Source organism: Chinchilla lanigera, unplaced genomic scaffold (genome assembly GCF_000276665.1).
Source record: "Chinchilla lanigera isolate Chin_1 unplaced genomic scaffold, ChiLan1.0 scaffold00037, whole genome shotgun sequence".
NCBI classification, from domain to species: domain Eukaryota; kingdom Metazoa; phylum Chordata; class Mammalia; order Rodentia; family Chinchillidae; genus Chinchilla; species Chinchilla lanigera.
The window spans coordinates 16619288-16644226 of NW_004955438.1; the positions used below are offsets into that span (position 1 = coordinate 16619288).

General features: G+C 52.1%; 1 protein-coding gene across 1 annotated transcript in view; it reads right to left on the minus strand.

Moving 5' to 3' along the window:
- Positions 1-9591: 9591 nt before the first annotated feature.
- The window catches only part of LOC102015452 (chromosome unknown open reading frame, human C14orf132), a 33990-nt gene continuing 18642 nt past the window's right edge, over positions 9592-24939 (minus strand). Inside the window, exon 2 of the mRNA XM_013517248.1 lies at positions 9592-14773. Within this exon, the coding sequence (XP_013372702.1) occupies positions 14549-14773 (225 nt within the window). The 3' untranslated portion in view covers positions 9592-14548. The remainder of the gene's footprint in view (positions 14774-24939) is intronic.

Sequence of the window (24939 nt, forward strand, 5' to 3'; positions counted from 1 at the left end):
GGCAGAGAGACGGAGATCAGGAATCCTGTACAGACCGCAGTGGGACAGTGACTGAGCTCTGCCCTGTCCCCAGGGACTCGTCCCCTGAGTCCTCATAGTTTTCCCCCGGGAAAGTGCTTGAGTTTGGGGACTCTGTGCTGCTGAAATGGACCACTGCCAACTGAATGTCTTAAGCCATGTAAGTGACATCTTACAGATAGGGGGCAGAAGCCAGAGCAGTGTCACTGGGCAGGTGTTGGCAGGGCTGCTTCTTCTCTGTTCCAGCTTCTGGTGCCACCCAAACTCCTTGGCTTGTGGCCCCTGCCTTGCATCATGTTGACCTCTCTTGTCACGTCTCTTGCTCTCTCCCTGACCCTCCTGCCTTCCTCTCACAAGGATCCTTGAGATACCATGGGGCTGTATTGAGACCCTCAGCTGAGACACATTTGCATGGCAGGCAGCATAGTCGCCGGCTGGAAGGATTAGTATGGGAACATCATGGCGAACTTTCGTTCAGCCTGGCATGGGGCCCCTCTTGTTTCCATTTTACAAATGTGAAGGCTGAAGCTGACCACATATCTATCTGCCACTCAAGGACAGGGCCAGGGCGGGAGTCACAGTCAAGTTCCAGCAGGCCACTGCCCTAGCCATATGGTTCATGGGCACCTTCATGAGAATGAAGAGAGGGTGCTCCTTGACCCAGGCAAAGGGCACCCATGTGGGGCACACGACCTGGAGAGTGGGAACACTGGATATCAGCCACCCATGTCCCCTTGGATGCCTCTGTGCAGGAACAAGCATGTAGCCATAGTGACTATGGAGTCCGTATCTGTGGTATCTCTTAACCCACGGCTAATGAGAGAGAGGAGGGTTGATGGGACAGACAGATGTGGGGCTGCCTTACTGAGCTGCAATAGTCAGAGAGGCCTCCTCCTAAGCTATCCAGGGTGCAGTGGCCCTCAAGTGACAGAGAGAAGTGTCAGGAGGAGGGGCTGTCCCACCAGTACCTGGGCAGACCTACCTGCTCTTCAGGAAGGGCAGCTCCAAAATGACCTACAATGGGGTGGCAAACTGAGGGCCAGGTAGGAAACACTTTAGTCTTTGCCAGCCACTCAGTCTCCATGGCCACCTCTCAACTGCCATGAAGTGTTTGAACATCTAGAGGCAATATGTAAATAGGTGTGCATGGTTCTTTTCTAATAAAACTTTATTTACAACAACAAGCATGGGTGTTTCCAACAAAACTTTATTTATAACAATAGACAGTGGGCTGGGCTTGGCCCTTTTCTGAGGCCATTTTGTCTTCTTTTACCTCCTCCCTGGTCAAGGAGACAGGTGCTCCCTGAAAACCTTTAAGGCAGAACAGGCCCTGCCTAACTCTTCAACCAAGAAAGAATGCGTTTTACTGGGAGGCTGGGCTGTGATAGTGACAGTGAGCTCCCAGAAAAGCAGTAACTGCTAGAGGCTGTGGCTGTCCCCCATGTATGAAGTGGGCTGCTAACACTGTCCCATTGAATCCCTAAGATGCTCCTGAGTCTTGTTCTGGGGCAATGTGATCATCAACCCTGTCACTCCCCTGCCACATGACCCAACACAAGCTGGGAGTAGGGAGGGTTTAGCAGTAGGTCATAAGTCCCCACACAGCTGGGCATGACTGATATGCACAGGCAGGTTAATAATGCCACCTCCCTTCCAACTTCTTAATTCATGTTCTTTAAACCCAAAGGTACAAACCTACTTCCTTCCAGGGCAGATAAGTAAAGTCAGATGGACTTGATGCTACAGAACCATCTGGAGTTACAGGCAGTCATCCTTAACTCCTGCTGGCCCGGGCCAGCTGTACAAATGGACACATGCCCTTGAAAGGTATAAGTCAGCAAGCTCATGAACTGTGGTGTAAAATGCGTCCATTACTGGACACATGTACCCCCAAGGGCCTGGAAGGAGGGCTACACCTGACACGACTTCTGGGGCCCTGTGTTGGTTTCTCTGATGTACCAGCTCAGCTGGGCTGCGGGGACCCAGTTGTTTGATCAAACACCTTGCTGGGAAGGTGCTATTCAGATGTGACTGACACTTAGATCAGTAGACTTTTAGGACAGATAACAGATCACCCTGCATAAACCAGTCAGAGACCTTAACAACAGAGATGGAGGTAGACTTTCGGCAGGAGAGGGAGGAATTCTCAAGGGTGCCACAGGGAGCCTACTATCAGGGAATGTAAGATGGCGGCTATGTTAAATGGCATGTGAGCGATCACCAAACAGGCTTTTGTGTAAAGTAATGAGGCTAGTTTTATTTCACGCCTGTGGGGACGGCTGAGATTCTGGAAGATATCAGCCCCCGGCCAGAGGAGAGGCAGAGTTATATAAGGCTTAGGGAGGGAGCTGTGTTCTCTGACAGAATTTGGGGGTGGGATGCCGGTGGTCAAGAGTTCCAGAAAGGTCCGAAGGGTGAGGCAGGTGTGTGGATAACATCAGACTCTCCCCCGCTGGGCAGATTGCCTGCCCTATCCTGGTGTCTTTATGTCCTTCTGCTCTGTGTACTGAGGACAGCATGGCCCACTGGTGGATTCCTGTTGTTTGCTGAAAATGGCGTGTTTGCTGACAGGATCTCACCTGGGTCAGGCATGACAGCAACATCAACTCACATCCGAATTTCTAGGCTGCCAGGCGATTGGCCTGCCCTATGAATTTGAGATTTACCAGGTCTTACAACTGCGTGAACTAATTCCTTAAAAATCTCTCAGTCTCTACCTCTCAGTCTGTGCCTCACTCAGTCTCGGACTCCAGCCTGTCTCTCTCTCCTCTCTCTCACAGAGTTGTTCCTTGCAGAGGAGTGGTTCCAGGACCCTTGCACATACAAAATCCTTGGAACTCAAGTCCCTTACCTACAGTGATGTAGTGTTTGCATATAATTTATACACATCCTCCCAGACAGCTTAAGTCCTCTCTAGATTATAGCTAAGCTCTATACCTAATACAGTGCAAATGATATGTGAATAGCTGTTATGCTGTATTCTTTAGGGAATAATGCCAAGGAAATCTGTACCTATTCAGTACAGATTCAGTTATATTGGGGGACATTTTATAGCTGAAGATTGAAAAGCACAGTGAGCCGGGCCCAGCAGGGGGCAGTGTGGGGCTAGGAACCGGCAGAGATGGGGCTGCCTATTGGGTCTTTGGTTTCCAGGCCCAGCGGTGCACATTGTATAAGAAAGTGTGTGTGTGTGTGTGTGTGTGTGTGTGTGTGTGTGTGTGTGTGTGTGTGTCCCGGGTCTGGCCCTGGGCAGAGGGGAGTGACTGAGCGGGATGGACAAGTCTAGGGCCCCTGGAGCCCTTTGTCTTGTAGGACAGGAAATAGCTTTGAAAGTGGGGCGCAGGGCAGAGCCTTTCCTGTGGAGGCCCGTGGCCTGGGGTGACCATGAGGACCTAGGTCACTTAGGGTGGCAGCCGTCGCCAGCCCCAGCTCTTCATTCTCCCACTGCACAGCCAGGTGTCCCCATGTGGATCCTTCCATTTTGTCAAGAAAAACCAGAAATCAAGATTTTTGGTTGCCGCCCTGCTGTCAGCCAATCACAACCTTGTGCGGGCTGAAGGGGCCGGGGTCTCCCGCGGATGTTCTGCTTGTTGGCCTGGTTCCTGATTTATGGCTACCGCGATCCTGGGAAAATTCACTGAACTGTGCACATAGGACACGGGCACTTTTCTGTCCCTGTGTCACGTTTCAATAAAAAACTTCATTAAACCAAAACAGAGCCCTGCCCAGAGCCAAAGAGATGCGAGGACAGAGCTGTCCTGGGGCCCTGCAGCTGGCCCCAGCCTGAAGGCCTGCTGGGTGTTCATTTAGGACTTGTTGGTTAACTTCCTCTCAGGGACCCTTCCTGTGGCCCCCAGTTGACAGCACCTGGGCAAGGCCCTGAGCCTAACAAGGGTTCTTAGGGGTCAGTGGCAGCCACAGGCCTGAAAGCCAAGGGCCCCATGGTCTACCTTGTCTCTGGGGGTTCCTAACACCACACTGCCCCCTGCTGGGCCCAGCTCCCTGTGTGTTCCCACCCTAGGGCTGTTCTTCTGTAGCCCATAAGGGATAACTTGCTGTATGGGTGCTCTGGGGGCAACTTTGGGGGGTGTGCTTAATGGCCCGGGGTTTCTTGGCACAGCAGAAGTTTGAACAGGCTTCCAAAGAGTCGAAACTGGAGCATCAACTCTGGGACAGGCAGCTGCACACACTCTCTTCCAGTAGAAGAGGACAAGGAGGGAAGGGAGTTGTGGCCTTTGACAAGTGTCCCTCTGAAGGCAGCAACCCCAGCTCTGCATGGCTCTATGCTCCCTCGAATCTAGGTGTGGGGGAGCCGGGCACAGCTCCAGGTGGGCTGCAGGGATTCAGCAGCGCTGATGCCGCCGCCCATGGGCCTCACCTGGGGATGCCACTGTCACATGCCCACGCTGACCTGTCACAGGTCACACTGCTGTGTCACTCTCACACTCAACCACCAATGTGCCTACCCTGTCCCCTCCCCCCAGGCCAGCTCACCCTGCCCCCAGGAGGAGGGGAGCCCTGAGCGGACGTGAGAGGCCCTTGACAGCAGCTTTATAACAAGCATTCCTCTGATACACACCGTCATGGCAGTGCCCAAGGCTGAAGGTGCAGGCTCCATGTGTGTCTGCGCCAGGCTCTTTGGCACGGACAGGTGGTGGCTACATCCTAGGACCCACCCCATCGGCGCTCAAGGGTCAAGGTGAGGGGAGGATGCCCTGTGGACTGAGGCTGGTGCTCTCAGTGTTCCCTTGACTGTGGTTCTCAGGGACACCCCTCCCAGTCCCAGGCTCTGCTTTTGAGGTCTAGCTTCCGAGGACTGACTGTGATGGCAGTCAATCAAAAAATCAATCAATCCCTCGTGGGTGGCATGGCTTGGGTTGTGGGGCCCAGAAGAGCTGAGTTTGAAGCCCATCCTTTCATTCACTGGCTGTGAGATGTTAGACAGGTTGTCAAAACTCTGAGCTTCAGCTCCCCTGTCTGTAGAGTGCAGGTGAGTGTACCTAGGTCTCTGCTGGCTGTGGTGACCACCTTAGAGACGTTCCCAGAAGCAGATCCAAGACAAGGGTTCAGTGCAAGCAGTTTACTAAGGAAGTGCTTCTGGGGAGACCGCAGAGTGTTAGGGGGCAGGGCTGGAAGGGCAGGGAGCAGAGCAGGGGAGCAGCTCCAGGCAGAGTCCTGCAGCGCCATCTGGCAGCCTGACCTGCTGCGAGTCCCAGCGGGCAAGTGGCAATGTCTCATCAAGGCAGAGGGCTGGGCTCACAGCCTGGGCACAGTGTGTCACTGGTTTAAGGCCACCGCAGGGTGGGCAGGGCTCCACTGGTCCTGCATCTAGGGCAGCGTGCCATGGAGGTGAAAGCACAGTGCACCTGGGCAGGGCACCCTCAAATGCACATATCCCTTGCTATGATTCAGATGTTCACCCTCAAAGCTTATGTATTTAAAGGCTTGGTCAGCCAGGCGCTTTGAGAGGTAGAGCCTAGCAAGAGGTCCTTGGGTCCTTGAGGGTGCATCCAAAATGGGGACCATGGAAGCCCAGGCCATCCTTGTTCTCTTCTTCTCTTTCTGATTGTGAGAAAGCTGTGTGCACTGCCTTGTGCTCTGGCCATCATGTGCTGCCTTGCCCAGAGGCCAAAGTTAAGGAGCCATCCAGTCTTGCACTAGAATCTCTAGAACCTTGAGCCAAAGTAAACCCTTTGTCTATATAAGGTAATTGCCTCAGGTATTTTGTTGTAATAACGTGAAGCTGACCAATGTATCTTTTGAAGGAATCTGAGCAGAGCACTGCAGGGCAGAGCACAGAAGGACTCACTACCGGATCAGATGAGAAAATGTGTGTGAAACGTCTTTGTCACCTATAACCAGGTGCCAGACACTGAGGGGTTTACAAACAGTAGCAACTTATTTCCTACAGTTCAGGAGGCTGGACATCCAAGATCATGGACCAGCACCTTCTAGGTGGTGGCCTGCTGTCTGCTTGTGTCCTCACATAGAAGAAAGAGGGAGAGGGAGCTCTCTGGGGCCCTTTGAGCAGAGCACTAATCTCATTCATGGGGACTCTACCCTCATAAGCTACTGACCTCCTCAAGGCCCTGCCTCTGTTGCCCTCAGTTGGGAGTTAGGATCCCTGTGTAGAACCTAAGGGGGCACACGTATTCACTCCACTGCAAGGAAGAACTTCTGCAGGCTGTAAAATGGCTATGTTTTGCACAAAATGGCTATGTTTGGCACCTGAAAACGACAGTAGCTACACAGGGCTGTCTTGGGGCTGCCCATTCTCCTACCTCCATCCCAGCAGCAGAGAACAAAAGCCAGGAGAGAATTTTTCTGATCCATTTTAACGCTTTAGGGCCAGGCTGGTACCATGGTTGGTCCTAGGTGCTGGGACTCAGTGGTGGGCAGTACCTTGGGCTGGCAGGAACCAGCAGACAAGGAGAAGGCAAGGGACACAGGGTCAAACTAGAGAAGCTGAACCTGTGACCAGACTCTAGGGTCAAGCTGCCAGTGGCATGGTAAGCAAGCAGACTCCAGGAATAGAGCCAGAAAGCAGCAAGTCAAGAGAGCCTGGAGGCCCAGGGTAGGTGGTGGTATTGAACAGGCTGGAGCCTGTAACTCCTCAACTTGAAATGGATCACTTCCCAAGCATGTCAAAGGTCAGTGCCCACTGAGGGAGTATCAGTGGACTTCCTGTCATAAGGAGCAAAACCAAAGTCAAACTGATTCAATTACACAGGGGTTAATTAGCTCACACAGAGACTCCTCTGCAGGGCCTTCAGGTGTGGCCTGATCAAGGGGTCCAGTTAGACACGTTAGGAATTGATCTTTTCTTTCCATCTCTGGATGCTGCTTCCTCTATGGCTTCATTCTTAGATGGTTCTCCTTTCACAGTGGCAAGGTGGTGCCATCACCAAAGGGTCCCATCTTCATGATTCTTGGTGCCGCAGAGTTTCGCACACAAGTACCCCTTCGTGGTGCTCCCACACAGGTCAGAGCATCAAATTGGCCTCCACCAGCTAAGCTGTGTGGCCATCCTTGATCTAGTCCAGGAAGATGGGATGTCTCAGCTGACTGGGCTACAGCCACGTGTCCACTCTGTATGCATCATGTCCATTGAGCCTGGACAGACAAAGTACACAGACAGGAGTACAACCCCCAAAAGAAGAGGGGTGCTTCCCTAAAAGGGTGATGATAGATGCTAGGAAGTCTAATACCAACCCACATCTGTCTCCAAAGCCAGCAGTGAAGCCTAACTCACCGAACCTGCAGAAGCCCCTCAGAAGAGCCCAGAGAGATGAACACCACTGGGGGGGACTGGCCAAGGGTGGCTGGGGAGCCCACGTCACCATGCAGGGACCTTGGCTAGCAACTAGGTGCCTCCTGAGGATCAGTCTCAAGGGAGAAGTGGGTCCTGAAAGCCCAGCCACAACTACAATATACCCCTCCGTCGGGGGTATAACATCCTGTTCCCTCTCTGAACTGTCACCCTAGCCTGGGCCACCGCCTCCACTTCTCCCTTTGACCACCGTCTCCAACATCACACGCCTCCACCCTCTCGCCCCTGCGCGCTGTGCTTCCCCTAGCACCACTCGTGTGTGCCACCCTCCGCTGGTTCGGAGGTGCTCCTCCGGCTTCCTCCCATCAGCATTCTCACCACCACACTTAAGGTTCCCTGTTCCCTTCCCCAGACAAAGCACAGGTGCCCAGCCTGCGGTGCTGGACGGGGTGGGTGTTAATATGCTGTCCAGAGGGCGGCGGCTGCACTGGGAATGGCTGAAAACCCCAAGGGCAGCACCCTCCCCGGAGTGTTGCTGTGGTAGTTAATGACCTTCCTGTTGACGGCAGAACTGGCTCCAGCAATCTGGCCGCGGGCAGTCCAGCATGCCGCAGAGGCCCAGACTAATTAGAGGCCAAATGGAAAAGTCCCGGGAGTGCAGGTTTTGGAATGGGCAGCGGGCAGCCAAGAGGCCAGCCGGTCCTGTCCAGAATCACTGGAGGCTCTGTCCCTCCCCTCCCCAGGGGGCCCAGGCAGCTCTGGCTGCCGATAGAGTCACCAAGGGAGGCTGTGTTTTCCTCCCAGCTTTTCTATTTACTTGCTCGCCAGTGTGGAAGTCAACACTGTGCCACCCTGGACTGAGCCCTGTGGGCCCTTTGCCCTCCAGGGCGCCTGGCTAATGGGATGGCAGGCCTGTCCCCCAGAGAGGGGGCACCCAACTACCTCACAGCATCACCGAAGGTCGGGATGGCTGGGGCACAGGCACACATGGATGTGTTTACAAATCAAATCTGCAAAGCCAAAAATTTCCTATAATTGCTAGCGGGCAGGGTGGGGCTGGAAGGGGAACACGTTCTTCCGGTACGGAGTGCACGTCTGTAGCTTCTAGAGACACTTTCAGCGGAAATGGGCGATGGACGCCTCCTTTTCCTGAGAACTCTTGCCGAAGGCCTTTTCCGTTCTTTCGAAACGCTGCTCCTCCATCTGGAGAGCAGTCTACCGGCTGTGCGCTCCCCTGGGCCACCCCCGGCAAGGCATGTGACCGGGAGGAGCACTGCCCAGGGGGTGCCAGGGTGGGGCCCCCTTAACCAGCATAGCAGTCGCTCCAGTCCCCTCTGCTCCAGACTTCATACTCACTCTGCTCTGACGCCAGCCCTTCCTTAGAGACAGCTGATGGTGGCCCACTGCCCACCCTGACATCCAAGGCCCCTTCTGCCTGGCTTTGTCTCATCACCCACCATGTCCTTCAGGCTCCAGCCTGTCCTCCCCTGCTGCGCACTCATTTCTGCATAATCTGTGAGTTGTGCCTCTCTACGTAGTCCCCAGGGACCTCTTCGGCTTTTCTTGCTGCCTGGGAGCCCCCGTAGTATGGACACTGGGAGCACTGCCGGGAGCACCGCCGGGAGCACCACCGGGAGCACCATCTGTCTTACCCAGCCTCCCTCTTGGCCACCTCCCTGTTGGGGAGCAGAGGGCAGCTGGGAGGACCAGGCCATGGTCTCTCTTTGTGCCCTGCCAGACTCCAAGAGCAAGAGAGGAAGACGTGAGCCTGTGGGAGACCTGAGCCCAGGTTCCCAGGCCTGCTCACCAGTTATGACTTCTGCATGCCTCGATTTCTTCATTCAAGTGGGGATAATACTAAAACCCACATAGTAATAGTTGCTGTGTGTACAAAGAGCCAGAATTGCACCAGATGTCCAGTAAGTGCTGCATAAATGTTTGCTATGATTAGTGGCTGAATGGGTAGAACTACAGTTGCATACTCGATGTTTCTTGTACTGTTGAACTGTTCCAGGTTGGGCACTGAGGAACCATTCATCCTTTCTCCGGAGGGCTCCTATGAGCCTAAGGTGCTGGGGGGAGGAAGCTGGTACAGTGCTTTGCTCTTTGCCCTGAAGGCTCGGTGCTCGGAAAGACTGATGAATGCTCACAGGGGCCTCCGCAGCTTGCACCATGGAATGGCCTTGTGAGCAGAATGGACATCCTGCCTCGGTGGGGCGGGATGGCTAGCACAGGGGTCACCTGGGACAGATGAGGGGATAGTCCCCTAATGTCAGGCAAGCTGGGATCCAGACAGGCAGGGGTGAAAGCTTTCCTTTGTTCTTTTTTTAATTATCATAATAGAAAATGACAACCACAGCAATAACGTTAACAAAGAGTGATTTCACTGCCACATTTTGACATCCCGGAGGTTACAGAGTTTTAGTCTAAAGAGCACACGGAAGGCCCACATTAAGAAGGAGCCTTTTTTTTCACTGTAGGAAAAGCCAGTAGTCACATGGTCAAACCAGGTGCTGCAGTAGCAAAGGCCTACGAGAGTAGTTAAAATACTTTCATATCAAGGAAACGGCATACTTTTACAAGTTGATTATGAAAATGTTAGTAAGACATAGAAACATTTCTGGCTCTCTCAGTATGGAGAGTTGGTATACGCAGTGGGCAAGTTACAAGAATAAGGATTCTGTAAAAGTTGAAATAGTAGAAAGAGTACTTAGTACGCATTCAGCTTGGGTGGGGCAGGTGGGAAAGGGTCAGAAATAAGATGCAGATTTGTCCAACAGCTGTTATCATCTCCCACGCCCCTGTCCCAAGCTCCCCGACAATGGCGCTCCTTGAGATGCTGATGGAGACCTGCCTCTGGAGGTCCCCCAAAGACACCTCACTATGGGGCAAGTTCAGCCTCAGCACTCCATCCATTCTCTTTGTGGAGCAGTCTCCATTCTGGCTGGGGGTCCTCCAGAGAGTAGAATCAGGTGGGTTTCCAAAGTCCAGTCCAACTCATGAGGAATTCCAGATCCTAGCTCTTCACTGGAAATGTGTGAACCCTTGATCACTGCTGTTGCTCAGAAGGGCTCTGATTTACTCAGTGACTCACAGATGAGGAAGAGTGAAACTTTGGGGAAAACCATAATTTTGAAATCAAAGATAGTATGACTTAGTGCAGGGTTTCCCAACTTCAGCATGACTGGCTTTGGGGGCCCCGATCATTCTCCGTGCGGGGGCTGGCCCGAGCATTATACGATGTTAAGCAGCAACCCTGGCCTCCATCCAGCAGATGTCACTAGCGCCCCTCTAAGTTATGGCGGCCAAAATGGTCTCTAGACATTGCCAAATGTCTCCTGGAGGACACAAGTGCCAGCAGCTGAGAACACAGGCTGGTTGGAGTCAGAACCTTTGAGGTTAGAAGCCCGGGGTTCATGATCCTGCTCCTCTGCTCCCTAGCTCAGCCTGGCCTCACTCTCACACTTCCTGGAGACTCAATTTCCTCAAGGTCTGGGGTTGAAGTGCCCTCCTACCAGCTCACAGAGCTCTGTCAGACCACGGAGATCGCCATTTCCGGGGGAATGCTTTGAATGGTAAGTGCCAGTTCTCTGGCTCACTAAGATATTGGCAGAAAAACAGCTGGGGAGATTGGCACAGGGGACCCAGGGGCTACTCGGCCCCATAGAACAGCGCTCCCTGTCCCTGAGTTCACAGTGCAGTCTACCTACCCTGTCCTCTTGTCTCACTGAGTGGCCTTGGGCAAGGCCTGAGGAACACACTGGGATGGGAGAGGTTGGGACAGGTGAATGTGGACTATTCAGCCTCCTGCTCTTCTCCAGGGCTCCTGTGCATAGAAACCTAGGCCTCCCCGTCAGCAAGGCAGCCCACCCCTGGGACTTGCTCTGGAGACAATCGTGGACATCTGCAGGATTCAGCCAAGGGGACCTGGGGACAGCTGGCAGAGAACACAATCCCGTCTCAAAGCTGGCTGGCCATGGACTTTCTGGGTGGCCTCAGCTGCTCTTCTTGAACATTAAAGGTTGCAATCAGGTGCTCTCTATGCCCATTCTGCTGTGAGAGCTGAGACCAAGCACACGTGCACAGCCGCCTACCCCTTTCACACTTACACTCGACGCTGGCGATCTGGCTGCAGGCTCACCGGGACCAAACCCGGGCTCTAGCCTCTGAAGTGCCATCCCAGAGGGCTCATGGCCGAGGCTGCGGGCACAGGAAGCTGCAGGGCAGTGCTCACCAGCCTGCGGCTGGGTCTTGGCTCCTTCCTTGGGCTCTCAGACAGAGGGTCTGGCCTCAGTTTTCTTGACAGGAAAATAGGAGAATTAATGTGCACCCCCTGCACCCTCACACCTGCCGCAGGGGAGATTTGGGCAACACAAGAGATTCGCACAAGAGCACACAACGCAAGGAAGATGTGCAAAACAGCCATGGGCAACAGTAGCCAGTGACAGCTCTGCTCATCACGAGGGAGCCCCGGGCCTGCAGAAGAGGGGACCTTTTGCCTGGAAGGGATCAAGTGGCCACTCTGATGACACGCACACGTGGCCCAATCTCTTGGCTCTGGGGACAGGTCCTGATAAATACTAACATGGTCTAGAGAATATCCAAGCCCACCACTTAGCACAGGGCTGGAAGCCAGCCTGTGGTCACAGTTGCCTGGTGCTAGCCTGTCTTCCTTGCACACTCCCTGGGACTTGGGGGCTTCAACGTGGAGATACAGGCCTCTCTCCAAAGTAGGCGGGGAGGGGTCTCCTTTTCTTTTCAACCTTCTACCAAATGCACACCCTTCTCCTGGAGAAGTAAACCCTCTCCTTCCTCAGCACTGACCCTCAAATCTAAGGAGGTTGGGGATCTACCTCATTCAGGGAAACGGCAGAACAGGGCCCTGGCTGAGGTCTGAAAGAAGAGGACGCATGTCCCCTGCTCCAGACAGCCTGGGGCCCAGAGAAAGGCCTGTGTCGTGTGGGTCCCATGACTCTGACTGGAGGAGGCTTCTTCCACGTGTGCACAGTCTGCGGGGCTCCCCGGTCTCAGCCAGGACCCTCTGCACGCTAAGCAAACCAGCCATTTGGAACCTCGCTGCAGCCCTAGGGAGGCCTACGTGGCCAGTCTCATGCAGCGGTAGAGTCTGGGCAGAGAGGGAAGCAGCAGGAGGTCCGACACGCCCCATTCTGAGGACATCAGGGACCCAGCGGAGCCACAGCTGGCCCAGGTCATCCCATGAAGTGGCCCCTGAGGAAACAGCCTCTGGAGATCAGGCCCTGGCAGAACCACACAGCCACAAAAGGCAGGATGGTTCAGTGGCCTCAGAGCCTGGGTTCCAAGCTCCTGGCTTTCTGCTGGACGGCCTCAGGAAACTGATGTCCTCCGCCGAGCCTGGCGGCTGCCTAGGTACTGGGTCAACATCAGGATGGAGGGTGGGTCTGTGATCTACACCAGTGCCTGAACGGGACACTGGGGCTCGAGGTCAGGTCTCTATTTCTCCCTTGCCCTAGAGCTGAGACGGAGCCCCATGGGTGCAGCTGCAGGGCGTAAAAATCTGTGATGGTAGAAAAAAGCAGACAAGGAAAGCACAGGAGGTGGGGGAGGGGACTGCTGCTTTACAGGGTCACAGGCTCCCTTGGGACAAGGGCCAGAGGGCGCTGTGCTGGAGTAACCTTGAAGAGATCAAACCTCCCCCAGGCCCAGCTCCTTGCGTTCCCCATGCTGACATCTATCTAGGAAAGTTCTAGCTCAAGGGAGTCCCAGTGGGATGTGCAGGGCTCTCCAAAGGCACCCAGGGCGAACAACCTCAAGCCACTGTAGCTCCTGGCCCAGCCCAGGCATGATTCCTTTCTCACTGGCTGCCGAGGTCAGCTGGCTCTGCACTCAGCTTCCACTGTAGCTCATGCACTTGTGCGTGGATGTGTGGCTGGGGCTAATAAGAGCCAGCAGCCGACCGTGGCACTGTCTGGAGGCCAGGCTGGTAATCCTATTAGCTCGCGGCTCCCCAGCCCAGTGTCTGCCTGGCGACAAGGAAGGCGCTTTGCTGTCACTGAGAGCACTCACGTCCCTGGAGACCACAGAGGCACCGAGACCTCTCCTAGAGAAGAAAAGCAGTCGTCCCAAACTGCTGCTGCAGGACGTGCTACTCTGCTCCAGTCTGAGCGCAGAGCTTCCTTGTTTGCAGGGAACCCCCACATGCAACCTTTTAAGAATTTAAGGAACCTGGATGGGCAGAAGCACCTTCAAAGCTGCAGGCGAGCGCACACCTAGTCAGAACCACATCTGAAACACAGGTGCTGAGTGACCTGCCCAGCTTGCGCGTCTGGCTGTTGGTGCCCCTGGACACTCACGTTCCTGCCACACACCTGCCAAGGTGGGGACCTGCCCACCGCAGAGCCCAGCCGGGGTGCAGAGTAAGGAGATGCCTTCTGTTCTCTTTCACTCACCCACCCTGGGACCACAGGCAACTCACATCCCATCCATGCAGTAACTGGGTGTGAAGACTCGTTCTGTGATTCCTCAGAGAAAAAGGGGGTGACTGAAGAGGGGCTGGCAGGTCTCACTGCTGAAGGCATCTTCTCCTCTTCTTGAAAAGATCAGCACATCCATCCGCAGAGAAAAGGCCACTAGCAACCACCCACAAACCTCACTACTGTAACCCTCCCCCTGCGTTTCCTGATGTGTGTGAGTCCGAGGGGGATCCAGATGACAAAGTGTCACTTCTAAGTCTTACTAGGAACCCTCTATGGCCCTCCAAGATCACCATTAATGTTTGAAGGGGCTGGACAAGAAACCAAGATTGGGTCAGGAACCCCAAGGCTCTCAGGGCTGCTCCTGCCCCTGTACCCACACACCACTTTGACAAGTTTGCATAAAACCAAGACATACAAGTGATTTTTACTGCTAGCAAGCGATCACCAAATCATGTCTACATTTTAACCCCACCCGGCTGTTCCTCCTGGTCTCGTGGTCTGGAACCACCATTTCAAGGACTCCCCAGCCAGTTCTCTGGAGGCCTTGTCCTGCCACGTCTCCAGGAGCTGAGTCCAGGCTTCCACACTCAGGAATCCACTTGACTGTGGCCCAGAATATTTGAAATCAGGACTGGCAGGGAAATTCCAGATGCATGGCGGCTGCCCACGGAAAGGCCACTCAAGTGGTCAGAACTCCTGGTTCTAGAACCTGGGTGGGGCCAAAAGCCAACAGCAAGATGGCCACAAAGGAAGCCTCAGCCGGGCACAGAGGGGCCATCCCGGAACAGCCGGGGACTCTGTCCCCTCAGAAGGTGAAGGCGTACACCACCCCAACCACCACGATGTTCCCCAGCGTGGCTATGATGGCAATCCACAGCAAGACGGCGTCATTGGAGGACCGAGGAGGCTCCTCGAGCTGGCCCTGGCCATTGGAGGCCGCGTGGACGTTGCCGGAAGAGTTAAACAGGGAGTACTCTGTGCTGAAGTCCTCGTTGGGCGAGTCCATGAACGCGCCTCCCATCATGGGCAGCTGCAAGGGAGGACAGAGAGAATTACCTAGGGCCACAGCAGGAAGCAGAGCCCCGGGGAGACTGGCCTGGCCAGGTGACCGGCACAACCACCACGGGCCAGCTACACAGGGCTTTGCTTTTGTTTTGTGTAACACGTAGTGGGTATTTTAATCCCCTTCACACCAGAAAGCTTAAGCAACTTCCCAGCTGGTTGGTAACTTGTGGGGACCACAGCCCACCCCCCCACACCAGGCCCTTCCAGGACAATATGGGCTGTAAATGCCTTTATCCTCCTTCTAATTTATAAACTACTATATGATGGGTGTAGAATACTAAGAAAATGTAAAAGACAAAAAAGAGAAACAGGATCACAATCCCCACATAATCACCATTACTATTTCGATTTATTTTCTTTTCAATCTGTTTTCTTTGTTGAGGATGCAGGGAGAAGGAGAGAGAGGGCTCATTTACACATGTGGTTCTATATCCCTGTATATAAAAGCCCACCAGTCCCATCTGAGTCATGCAATACTCTATCATAAACAGCGTTCTATTATAAATCTGAATAGTGCAACTTCTCCCTTAGGGTTGGAGTTAGGAATTTCCACTTTTGCCTGTTATAACTCATATCATGAGACACATCCTTGCACACCCATCAGATGCACATAAGTCTTTGCACACACATTTTTACTGATGAGGGTGGACTCCCACATACACAATCTCTGACTCAACAGGTGTGACAGTCGGGTGTCTGGCGTAGGAACAAGCTCCCTCAAGGACAGGCATTCTAACTCCTACTGCCGAGTTGCACATCCCCGCCCACCACAGCCCACGCTCACCTCCCCAGATCAGAGCTCCCACCGTTTTTTTAAAGGCCTCCTGCTGCCCAGTCTGCAGGATGGAGGTTGTGGGGGGTACTCTAAGGGCACCATGGATATGGTCATAAAAAGGGCCCTCCCCGCTCCAGCCCAGGTTCATCTCGGCATCTGTTTGCTCCACAATACATGCTTCTCTGGAGTAGGATCTGAATGGAGGAACAGGAAAGTTACACCTTCCCTGGACACACATTTACTGACCACTCTATTATCAGGATGCAGCCCCTGCTACGGTCAGGGACCGAGCTGGAGATACTAAAATACTCTGCTTTAATCACCCAGCTATCCCGGTGGAGGGGACTGTTGTACTCCCATTTTACAGATGGATAAGCAGAGGCCAAGTTCACAGTGATGAGCTGTGCTGGAGTCAGGGCTAGAAGCCAAATGTGTCTGCCTGGGCACTTTCATCTCTGCCTGTATCCTCCACGGTGCTGAGTCAGACCTGCACCTGAGTTGCTAGGATACTGAGTGGCCATGCTGAACTGGCTCCGTGCCTGACTCTCACCGAGTCCTGGGGCTTCTTTGTAAAGAACGATCACTACGAGGTCAAAAAGCACCCGCTTCAGCTAAGAGCAACTTCCCCGCTAGAACGAGCTCTGGCATTTTTATTTCTAACACCACTCTGCTCTAGGGTGGAACCTGGGGTGTAGTGACAGGAAGTGGCCACCAGAGGGAGCCTGGGACAGGCCGGGCCCGGCTGATGTGAACCGGGGCTATTGGGGTGCCCTTGATGTAGGAGTACTTCTAGCACGTGTAGGGTAGCATATAGACATGCATATACTTAAATTACCGTGGTTTGAGCACATTGGTAAATATAATGACAGGTGTAAATAAGAGTGTAACAGATTACAGATGCTCCTGGACTGACAATGGGTCTACGTCCCGACTTTCAACATCTAAGTTGAAAACAGCACAGGCAATGCGCTAACCGCACCCTGCCTAACAAAGATCAGGGCCAGCACGCAGCGCAGTGCCCTGGGGAGTCTCCCCCGGCTGGTCTCCCGCTCACAGGACTACATATTACTAGCCCGGAAGGAGCCAAATCCAAATCTGAAGGACGGTGACTACTAACTGTGCATCACTTTTACACCCGGGTAAAGTAAAAAAAAACCCTAAGCTGAAGCATCGTGAGTCGGGGGGAGTGGGATCTGTGTGTGCTAAACACAGGGCTGAAAGTTGAAGTAAGTGAGACGTGGGGCCTCGTTTTGGCCCCAAGCTGGTGACGCAGGTCAGAGGGGGTGCGACGCCTGGGGCGCACGCCAGCCTGCTGGAGGCTCTGAGAGGGAGGCAGGCTGTGGGCACTGCGGCAGGGCAGGCACCTGGGGGCTGCAGCCAACAGTCAAGCCTGGCGTCCTCCATCCCTCAGCCCAAAGGACCTGTCCACTCCAGCCGGGGCTTGTCCCCAACACTGCCCCCTCAGTTGCCTGGAGGTTTCACAAGGGGAGCGGGTTGATTTGTTTTTATGGAATTCCTCACCCCTTGCCCAGGTCTGGCAAGATGGTGCCTAATAAATATGTTTCCGGGTAAATGACCCCCAATTTCTCCTTGGCTGCGGTGGATTCCGCCACTGGCGGGCACCTCCTTCCTCCAGGCCACTTCTTGGGTGTCTCTGTCCGGCCCCCACCACAGACGCTTCCTGGGCGAGGCTGAGGCCGTGCTGGGTGCAGGTGGCCTCTGAGGAAGCGGCACCCTGTCATGAAGCAGCTGTGCTCTTGATGGCCGGAAGGAAGGCACAGGACCACCTGGCGCCCCCCTGCACCGCCTCTGCACGGGCTTCCAGACGGGCACCTCCCTGGACTCCATGGGGGCCGGGGCCACCCTCGTTCCTGTGGAGATCTCTGGGCCCGAGATCCTGCCATCCTGCCTGGGACAGAGGTGAGTGTGAGAGTTTGTCCAGCCATATCCCTGGGGGGACAGGCCCGGGACACAGCCTCCCTCCCAGGGACCCACACTGGGTGCCTGCGTCCTCAGCTCCTGCCCCAGTGCACTCCGCTCCCTCGTGTGTTTACCCAGTGCCTCTGTGTGCAAATCAGTCTGCCAGCCCCACCAGACCTGCTCCAGGAAGGACTCGGACAGCTGCCACCATGGACATCCATGTCCCACTGGCCAGAGGACTCATGTGAAGACAGGGGTATGGCCTGCTCCCCACAAGCTTCCTTGGGCCCTTTCTTAACAGATAAAAAGGTGACAGGGAAAGCCAGGGGTGTGAAGTCAGAAGCCCCCCACCCCCAGGCTGTACTTCGTAAACCTCAGTCCAAGAGGTCCCCGGGGATGGGGCGGTCCCTGCTGTGTGAAACACTCCTCTGCCCCGCAGCTGCAGTGAGCATGGAGTGGTTGGAGGGTACCAGGGTGGGCTGGGTGTGAGAAAGATTTGGGGCGAATCTTGCTTCACGGCATGGGGTGGCCCTGGGGAGCGTCATTTACACACCTGGCCTCATTTCCTTCCCATGAGCGTGGAGATAATACAGGCCTCTCGAGTGTTGCCCGGGTTGGGTAAGCTGGTCCCGCTGTGGTTGGGCGGGGATTGTTCTCCACGGTCCAAGTGCGGGAAGCCTGGGCTTCAGGGTGGCGACGCTGAGGGGAGGTGCAGCCCTTAAGGGGTGGCAGCCAGTGGAAGGTTACTGGGGTGCCGCTCTTGGAAGGAAGTAGCTCTCCTGAGACCCCAGTGAGCTCCAGTGAGAGGACCGAGTAAGGAAGAGTGAGGCAGCCCCTCCTCAGCCCCTGGTCTTCTGTCTAATATGATGCAACCTCTTCCTGTCACGTGCGTCCCACCATGGTGCCCTCTGCCAAGATGGGAGACAGTCGGGGGCCCTGCAGGAGTTGGCATCCTGCTGTTGGACCTTCTACCTCCAACACTGTGATCTAAATAACCTCTTCTCTTTATAAGGTACCCAGCCTCTGCTCTTTCCTTATGGTAACAGAAAACAGAACCCCATATTCATTTAATAATTACTAATATTCTTTTCTTCTGTTGTTCTTGCAGCCATGCAACACCGAGATATTATCGTGGGTCTCTTCTCCTACTGCTTAATCAGAAGTGAGGGAGGCAGGAGCAGCATTTGTAGCGTGTGCTCTCTGTGGGATCAGTTCATCACGTACTCCTCTGCCTGCACTTGTTCACGGAGAGCCCCACGCCTCCTGCTTATGCTGAGCCAGGCTGCCGAGCCCTGCTCCGAATCCATCTGTCTCAGGTTTCTTGGTCCTGTCTTGCTTCTATGGTTTTTTTTTTCCTCGTTTGTAAAACAGATTCTAAATTCAAAGTGCTTCAAACAGCCAAATCTCACCACTGGAAGACAAGAGGTCAGTCTCGATTCCATTCTCTGGAGGTTGGGAAGATTGAAGCAAGAGCTATTGCTGGCCAAAGGAGGGACTTGGCCAAAGACACCCAGGAAGTAGACGGAGAGAGACAATCGCAATCAGAGGCTGCCCAGCCAGCCGGGTCTGTTTTCAAGATACACCTGGGGAAGCCCCGGACATGCGTGTGCAAGTGGCTTTGTTGAAACGAGCAGGTGAGCTTTGTCTCATTGAAGCAGAGGGCAGGGGCAATCTGACAACGGATCCTAGGGTGAGGTTTCGGCAGACTGGCTACTGGGTTCTACCTTTATCATCTCCCAAAAGGCGGGCACTCCAAGACAGACCCCTCCTCCTAGATGGAAGGTGCAAAGGGACTCCTGGGTGCTGGAAGTTTGAGGGGATCCCCAAGGCAGCCCCAGGAGTCGGTGCTGCAGTGGCGGTGAGGATGCAGTGGCCAGGGACCCTCAAACGCAGGAGCAAACCTGCTCCCTGAGGGTCAGGAGGGAGAATCTGCTCCAGGACTCAGCTCCCGGCTGGGAGATGGCCATCTTCTCCCTGGGTCTCCTCATAGCTTCCTTCCTCTGCGTGGGTCTGTGTCCAAATTCCCGCTTCTTAGAGGGACATGGTCATATTTGGCTCAGCGCCCATCCTGCAGACCTCATTTTAATTTAGCTGCCCCTTGAAAGCCCTATCTGCAGTTACACCAGGAGGTGCTGGGGGTTAAGACTTCAACATCTGAGTTTTGGCTTGTTTGTTTCTTTGTTTGTTTGTTTTTTGAGACAGGACCTTGCTATACCGTTCATGCTGGCACTGAACTCATTATGTAGCCTACACTGGCCTCAAACTTACAATCTTCCTGCCTCAGCCTCTGCTGTGCTGAGATTACAGGTGTGGGCCACCTCTCCCAGCAACGTAGGAATTTTGGAGGGCATATTTTAGCCAACAGCACCGAGCATCTCATGTCCACCGGTATCATACTTCAGCTCTCTGCTCTTAGCAACAGAAAGACATAGAGGATGGACACGGATAGAGAAAGCTTGAATGCACTGGCAACCCCAGGAGCTGAGTGACGCTACTGACCCTGGCACGTGGCAGGACAGCCCTCCTCTCAAGCACACGTAGCTCATTCACCCAGATAGACCGTAGCCTGGGCCGTGAGACCAACCTCAGCAAGGTGAAGGGAATTACACTTACATAACTAAACTAGAAGGCACAGCGGAAGGTCATTGGGGAAATCTCCCAAAACATGGAAGTTAAACTTATACTTCTAAGCCATCAGAGAGTCAAAGGGAAAGTCTCAAGAGAAAGTAGGGAATATTTTGAACTGAGAAAAAGTGAAAATACCAGTTATCGAAAAACGTTTTGATGCAACAAAAGCAGTGCTTAGAGGAACCTTTATTGTATCAAATATATCAGAAAAAAAGAAGGACCTCAACTCCATAATCTAAGCTCTAGCTTTAAAAATGAGGAAGAAGATGGAGATTAAAACCAAGTAAGCAGAAGAAAGGAAATAATAAAGATGATAGAAGAAAATCAATGAAGTTAAAAGCAGGCACAACACGGAAAATTAATCACCCCACAGATTAGTTCTTTGAAAAGATCAGTAAAGTGCATCGATCACCTTCTTGCCAGACAAAGCAAGAAAAGAGGAAACAGAAATTGTCAATCATGGAGTGAAGAGGGGACAGTGCTACAGACATTACAACACTAAGGGAATGATAAGAGATTACTGGGATTATTGAAAACAACTCATATCCACAAATTCCACAGTGTAAATGAAATGGACCCTTTCCCTGAAAAACACACACTGCCAGAATTTCCTGAAGAAGAAATGACAGACCAAGGAGTCTTTATAGCTACTAAAAATTAAATCCAGGGATAAAAATCTCCTACTAAAGGAAATAAGCAAATGGTTTCAATGACAAATTCTACCAAAAATGTAAGAAAAAGCAACACCAAATCGACACACTCTCTTCCAGAAAATAAGAGGAAGAACACTTTCCAATCTGTTTTCTGTAGAACACCCGATAAATCACTTTAATGAAGCCAGCATTACTGAGCTACCAAAGTCAAAGATGTCACAAGACAATTAAACTGCGGATCAATTTCTCAACTGAGCAGAGATAAAAAGCCATTAACAGGATATCAGCAAACTGAACCCAACAATGTATAAAAGGGACGGTGTAAGGCAGAATCAACATGCAAAAATCAATCAGCTGTTCTTCTAGGTATCTTCCCGAAAAAGTTAAAAACACCATATTACAGTGATCTATGCACACCCGTATCTACAGCAGTACAGCTCACAACAGTTGAATCTCGGATACAGATATGAACATGAATATGCAAAAGCTGAGGACGGAGCTTAGCCAAAGCAATTTTGAAAAAGAAGAATAAATTTAGGGAACTCACACTACTTTATCTCAATACTGTATGTCCATCAACGGATGGATAAAGAAAATGTGGTATTTAAAAAGATGAACTTGAATCCTTTGTAGGACATGGTTGCACCTTGAAGTGAAATAAATCAGACACATGAGCTTAAATATTGTCTGGTTTCTCTTACATGAGAATAGCAAGTCATAGATAAAGAACAAAGTAAAAGATAGATAACAGGAAATACGGAGATAGAGCCTTCTCAACTGGGAAGAGGACCAGGAGATGGAGAGGGGTGGGAAGTGGAAGGAAAGGGAAGGGAATGAGAAAGGAAGGAAGACGTGTCACATACGTGCAGCGGTTTCACACAACCAGCGCAAACACTGTGTACTGTAAACGTGTACTAATATGAAAACAAAGCAAAAATCAATCAACATAATTCACACCAACAAACACGAGAAGAAACAACACGATTATATCAGCAGACACAGAAAAAGCACTTGATAAAACTAAACATCCATTCATCACAGAAACTCTTAGCAAAGTAAAAGTAGAAGGGAACTTCCTAAATTTGATGAAAAACATCTACAAATAAAACAGCCTCTAGCTGATGCCATACTTACCACTAAGAGAGTGAAGGTTTCCCCTTAAGATTTAGGGAATATGCAAGAATGTGTCATCCCAATATACCCATTCAATATCACACTGGGAGTCTTAAATAGTGCAATAAAGAAAAAAAGAAAAGCACAGCTTTCTCACATACAACAAAGGCACAAAACTATCTCTGATTGTAGAAGATATTACTGTACAGAGACAAGCCCAAAGAATTCACACAGAGATCATATAACTAGTGAATGAGTCCTAAAAAGCCACAGACCACAGAGTCTATATTTAAAACATTAGCTGTATTTCTATATTCACTCAGTGAGCATTTGGAATTCAAAATTTAAAACTACCCTTTAGAATTACACCAAAGAATAAAATACTTAGTATACATATAATGAAAAATGTGCACAGTCTGAATGATGCAAAAAAACAAACTGATAAAATAAAGCAAAGAAGATCTAAATAAACAGAGAAATTCTTTGGGCATAAACTATAAGAACTAATATTACTATGATGCAAATTCTTCCCAAATTGATGTGCAGATTCAATGCAATCCCAATGAAAACCCTAGCAGATATTTTTGAGAAGCCTCCAAGCAGATATGAACATGAATATGCAAAAGCTGAGGACAGAGCTTAGCCAAAACAATTTTGAAAAAGAAGAATAAATTTAGGGAACTCACACTACTTTATCTCAATACTTTCTATAGAGTTATTATGACTCCAGTGCCAGCAAAGGATAGGCAGAGAGGTTAATGGAACACACTCGAGCAGTGGGGGTGAACCTATGGCACACATGTTTTTGTGTTTTTCTTTTAAGACAACAGATGTTAATGTATGAGTTGTTTTTTCTAAGCTAAACCCTCAGTACTGAGATTTAAAGATGGTGTTGGCACTTTGCGATGAATAGGTGGGGTGACCCCAAGGAAGAGAGACTAAGAAGATGCCAAGCAGCCCCCAGGGCCCCGCCCAGAGCAGGGACAAGACTGGCTCTCCAGACCTGCCTGCGACACAGGCAGGGCTTCTGCTAGCACCTTGGACATGTGGGTGCAGAAACTGTCCTCAGAAAGGGAGAAGTGATTTGCCCAAGCTGAGGTGGAAGAGGGTGTGTGTGTGTGTGTGTGTGTGTGTGTGTGTGTGCGCGAGCGCTCATGAGTATTGGGTGGAGACTGTAAAGAAAGAACTTCATATGCAATGGTGAATAGATCTTCCCAATCCACAGTCCCGCCTCCACTCGGAACCTGGTCTACTGGTGACAGGCCTAAGTGCCGGCTGGTGCCTGAGGCCTTGCAGTCCAAACATATGTCTACGTTGTGTCTGCACAGGCAAGACAAGAAGCAGGAAGAGAGAGGGGTGTCATGGGGTACAGAAGGAGAAGAGCAAGGAGGTGACCGGAACCAGCTCCAGAGAAAGAGGGATGGGCTAAGGTCAGTTCCAGTGACCCAAGAAATGGCAGTGTCCTAAGGTTGGGGGGCGGGCACTCCTTTATCTACCAAGTGGACCGTCAGGTACGGGCAGCAGGACTTCGGGCATTTACAGGTCATCGGAGGAGCTCGGATGCCCACCAGTGGCAGCTGGGACACCCCACCGTGGAAAACCAGAGGGTCCCCTGAGACGGGCTCCTGGTCCCACTTGGGGGGCAACTGGGGTGCAGTGCAGGGCGGAGAGGCAGCTCCCACCAAGGCAGCTCCACTCTTAGGAAGAAGGGAGTCAGTAGGCCAAGCATGTTCCGGGAAGCCGAGCAATTCCTGCTGTTACACTCTGTCCCTGGGGGGCCCTAGGAAGGGGCCGGGAGAAGCGCTGGCAAACCCGGGTCTGAAGATGTCCCCTCAGGACAGCCACCGGATTTTCCCTGCGTTTCCCTCACTGGGGCTGCGGTTCACAGCAGTACTCCCTGCACAGCATCAAAACCTGGCTGGCGCCAAGCTCCGGAGCTTTCAATTCAAAACAAGGCAGATGTAATAAAAACAAAAGTAAGACTGAGAGCTGCTCTGGGCCAGGCTGGTGCTGGGTGCCTTCGGGCACTGTGGTATTCTGCATCAACAATCCAAGGTGGGTACTAATCTCCAGGCGAGGAAACTGAGTCACAGTTGGAAAGGAACCAATGTGGGGAACTGGGGCTCAGAGAGGTATGGTCACTTCCTTGAGCTTGCACAGGCTGTAAGTAACCGATTAGGAACCGATCTCCATGTCTGCCACTTCCAGACTGAATTCATAGCCCCACAGAGCCCCACGCTAATTTATTCCTACACTGACAAAATATTTACTATTCAATTACATTACATTATACTATATTGATTGCATTATGTTGTCGTGTTACTTTATAATTAGCTGACACACTGTGTACTTGTCTTTCTTAGGAACCTTGAACTCTTTCTTATGATTATTAATATGTATTAATTGTGCAAATTAATGAGTTTGTGACATTTCAATGCATGCGTATTTCCTACCTTGATGGCATCCACCCTCCTGAGTCCCTTCTCTCCAACCTCTTCCTGTCCTCGTCCTTGTCTACAGGCACTGCAGATGCTTTAAGGGTACAGGCTAAGTCTAATTGCTCTTGGAGCCCCAGTGCCTAGCACATCTACTTACATAAGGTTGATGTTAAGAACACTGTATATTAAAAATGTTTACTAAATTGATGGCTATGAATGGAGCCATCGGGCACAATCTACACATGCAGGAGGCAGCTCTGTCCAACAGGCTTAGAACACAGATGGACCCTGGAAAATGAAAGTATTTTTGGAAAACCTGAGACCATTACAGAATTAAGAGAAAAAAGCACTCCTTTTGAAACTGTTGCCATGGTAACTCAGCACAAAGGCAGTAGGCCAAAATGCCGTCTCGACAGAGTGCATCATCTTTGATTACCAAGGAGGAAGAGAACATTTGCCCTGGCGAGACAGAAATGCTAGATGGCGGTGGTCCAGGCCCCCAGGACCCACCCCCCAGTGCAGCTCAGGGCCCACCATGAGAAGCTAGCACCCATTGTCTTAGAGGAGACTGGCTGAGGACCTCAAAGAGGAAGAGCCAAGACCA